This window comes from Fulmarus glacialis, unplaced genomic scaffold (genome assembly GCF_000690835.1).
Source record: "Fulmarus glacialis isolate BGI_N327 unplaced genomic scaffold, ASM69083v1 scaffold22356, whole genome shotgun sequence".
Lineage (NCBI taxonomy): Eukaryota > Metazoa > Chordata > Aves > Procellariiformes > Procellariidae > Fulmarus > Fulmarus glacialis.
Genome location: NW_009220284.1, coordinates 665 through 3915, shown reverse-complemented (window position 1 = coordinate 3915; position 3251 = coordinate 665). Strand labels below are relative to the sequence as shown.

The 3251-nt window shown below is 61.1% G+C and overlaps 1 protein-coding gene across 1 annotated transcript; it reads left to right on the top strand.

The window, feature by feature from the left end:
- Window positions 1-1344: 1344 nt before the first annotated feature.
- LOC104078897 (ras-like protein family member 10B) lies at window positions 1345-1560 on the top strand (the record flags this gene model as incomplete). The annotated part of the gene is made up of 1 exon (XM_009580718.1): window positions 1345-1560. A coding segment is annotated over exon 1 (216 nt), but the record flags the coding sequence as incomplete, so codon positions are not given.
- Window positions 1561-3251: the final 1691 nt, after the last annotated feature.

The following is a 3251-nucleotide window of genomic DNA, read 5'->3' as shown; positions in this document are numbered from 1 at the left end:
CTCCCGCTGCTGGGGCTGGGGCGAGTGGGTCCCCAAGGACAGTCAGCACTCGAGGGGACAGTCCCAGCGGCACAGCGTGCCGTGTCCCCCCCAGCCCTGGGCACAAACTCGCCCTGCTGCCTGCGGGGCTGGATCAGGCCCTGCTGAAGGCCTCCAGCCCCGGTGTGAGGAGGGTGAGGATGGTGTGAGCCGTGGCCCAGCCTGGGGGACCACTGGAAGCCCAGCCACCCCAGCACTCAGCAGCAGGGACCTCCATGGCCGAGCTCTCCTCGGGGCAAATAACCGTGTCAAAATAGGCAGGACAGGGAGGTTTGAACCCGCTGCTTTCTGCCAGCTCAGGGACCGCTGCCCTCTGCTTTGGGGGTGGTTTTCAGGGAAAACGGACGAGAACATCACAAACTGGTAAAAGCATCCACACTTTGGGATGAAGCACAAGCCGCTTCCTAGCAATGGGAGTGAGCAAAAGTGGGACCCGGCCCCTCACCCTTGCTGTTTCCGTCGCAGCTCCGGGTCAGGAACCCGGTGCCAGCAGGCATTTGGGCTCCTCGGACTCAGCTGTTGCATCCTCGTGCATGGGTTATCGCCCTGTGTCCCCCCGCACGCGTGGCCCTGCCCATGTGCCGGTGGCTTGTGGGCTCACCCCGTCAGCTGGCTCGGAAATTAGCCTCCATCAAGTTAATTGCCAAACCGCTCAAAGCCTGAAATTAAACATTAAAGCTGTCGCTCGCAGGCGCAGAGCAATCTTCCCCCCAGCCCCAGCAAAAGGCAATTCTAGCTGTCCAAGCAGAGGGAAGATGGATTCCCTGGATCAGGGCAGCACTGGCATCGGGATGGAGCTGCCGGTGATGGTCCCTGCGGGTGCTACGGTACAAGTCCCCAGCATGGCCCAGGACTCCGCTGCTGCCGGGCTGGGCAAACTCCAAGCCGCAGACGGTCCCTTTCTCCGAGGTTTCCTTCCTCTGGTACCGAAAGGGCTGAATGTGCCTGTGAGAACCTTCCTGAGACAAAGTTTGCTCAAATCCTGGCTCTCCTTGGCTCTGCAGGGTGGGATCCTCCGAGGGGGACCCTGGGGTCTCGCAGTGCTGAGTGATGTGGCCCAGCCCTGCTCCCCGAGGACAGACATAACCCTTTTTCTTCGTCTCCTGCTTGGAAAAATATCGCCTGAAGCAATAGTGGGGTCTGCCAGGGTGTCTCCAGGATCTGACCGGCTTCTCCTTGGCCTTGCAGTGATGGGCTGTCCCGGAGGGGAAATGCATCCTGAATGGGGCTGAGGCCCCCTGCGCGGGAATATGCAGCCTCGGCACCGCAGGGGCAGCACCAGGGCAGCGGCCGGCGCGCGGCGGCATGGTGGCAACCTTCAAGATCGCCGTGCTGGGAGCCCAGGGCGTGGGCAAGAGTGCCATAGTCCGGCAGTTCCTCTACAACGAGTTCAGCGAGGTCTGCGTGCCCACCACGGCCCGCCGCGTCTACCTGCCCGCCGTCGTCATGAACGGCCACGTCCACGACCTGCAGATCATGGACTTCCCCCCCATCACCGCCTTCCCCGTCAACACCCTGCAGGTAGGGGCGCAACCGGCTCGGTGCGATGGGACCCCCACGTTGGGGGGTCTCCGGTGACCTCAGTGGGGTTTCGCTGCATAACCCTGTGGGGTCCCGGTTCCTCCTCTTCGGGGGATGCTTCTCCCTCCACGTCGGGGTTTGCTCACTAAAAGCCAGTGCGAGGGATTGCACCCTCATGGCTACTGGCTGAGCGGGCCCAGGATAAAGTGTCTTTTAAAGGTTTTTCACCTAAAATGACAGCAAACATGGGAGGGACAGCATCCCACTCTGAGGACCATGGCTCTGGTGATGCCCATGGTCCTGTCCAGCTGGGCGGTGGATCCTGGAGCACTGGGATCCAGTTCCATGGCTGTCGGAGCCGGCGCCAGCAAAGGGCTGGGGGAGCATTTGGGTGAAAACCAGGGGTTCCTGGAGAGCCAGACCCTGATGCACCCTCTGCCCAAGCCAGGGGCTGCTTGTCCCCTCCCGGGGTGGCCACTCACCTCCTCAGCATTGCCTGGGCTTGTTCCAGGAGCACTGAGCCCACCAGCTCCTCCTCAAACCCCCAACGCTCTCGGGTGCTTCCAAAAGAGCCCCAAAAGGCAGCGTGGGGTTGGAAAGCAGTGCCGACCGCTTCGGAAGGGTTTAACGGGGAGAAAGGGGATTTTCAGCTCATGCCATAGCCCCATCCCAGGGGCACAAGTTGTGCCACTTTTTTTTGGAGGGCCCCAGCCGTGGCTGCAGCCGGAGGGCAATGCCACCGGCGGGGGCACCTCCGCGGGAGCTGGGCTCTCTTGTATTTTTAATCAATGTAATTATATTGCTCCCCTGCCCAATGGGGACGGGGTTATAGGGGCCTTGTAGTGCTCCAAGTTTCCCCTGTGCCGTCGCGCAGGAGGTGAGGTGAGCGCTCCGGGGGCCAGGAGGAGGTTTAAAAATTAATCGGTGTGTGCAGGGAACGAAAGGTCAGGGCGAGGAGACAGCCCGAAACAGCAAAGGGCAATTTATTGACACGGCAGCTGACGCTAACATACTCGATTAACTCCCCGGGGGGAGGCAGCCGCTGGGAGCAGATGGAGGATTCCAGGGAAGAGAGGATGGTCAGAGGGATGGCTCCGAGGGGAAAGGAGAGGACCGCGGTGGGGGATACGGCTCTGTCCGCTGGGAAGCATCACTGGGCTGCCCAGGAGCAGCACCCCTGCGGCGATGTCCTGGGAGAGGAGCGGGGGCCGGCGGCTCCCTGATATCCCGCTCCTGCATGGGGCCAGGCGGGATGCACAGCACGATCCTCTTCCAGCCCCAAGCATCCCGGGAAACCTGCCCCGGGCAGGGAAAACCATCCCGACATCACGGTGCCCACAGCAAGCTGCACCCCAGTGCGGTGAAATAGCTGCAATTTATTAATCTCCCAGGTATATCAGGACTCAGAGTAACCTGAGACACTGCCACTTCATCCCCCTGCATCTCTCTGATCCCCCTCTTCCTCTCTGGAGCTACACACCATCTCCTCCCCTCCGTGGACGGGAGACGGGCTGCGACCTGCACCCCAAAACTTTCCTTTTCCCAGTTTCCTCCAGTCCTAGGCCTTCTCGTTTTGCCTCATTCCGATGACAAACTCAGAAAGGGTTGATTCACGGTGCTGAAGAGTTTGCTCGGGGAGAAGTGATGCCTTTCCTCCTTGGTGCATCTTTCTCCTCTCGGGTGGCACTCAG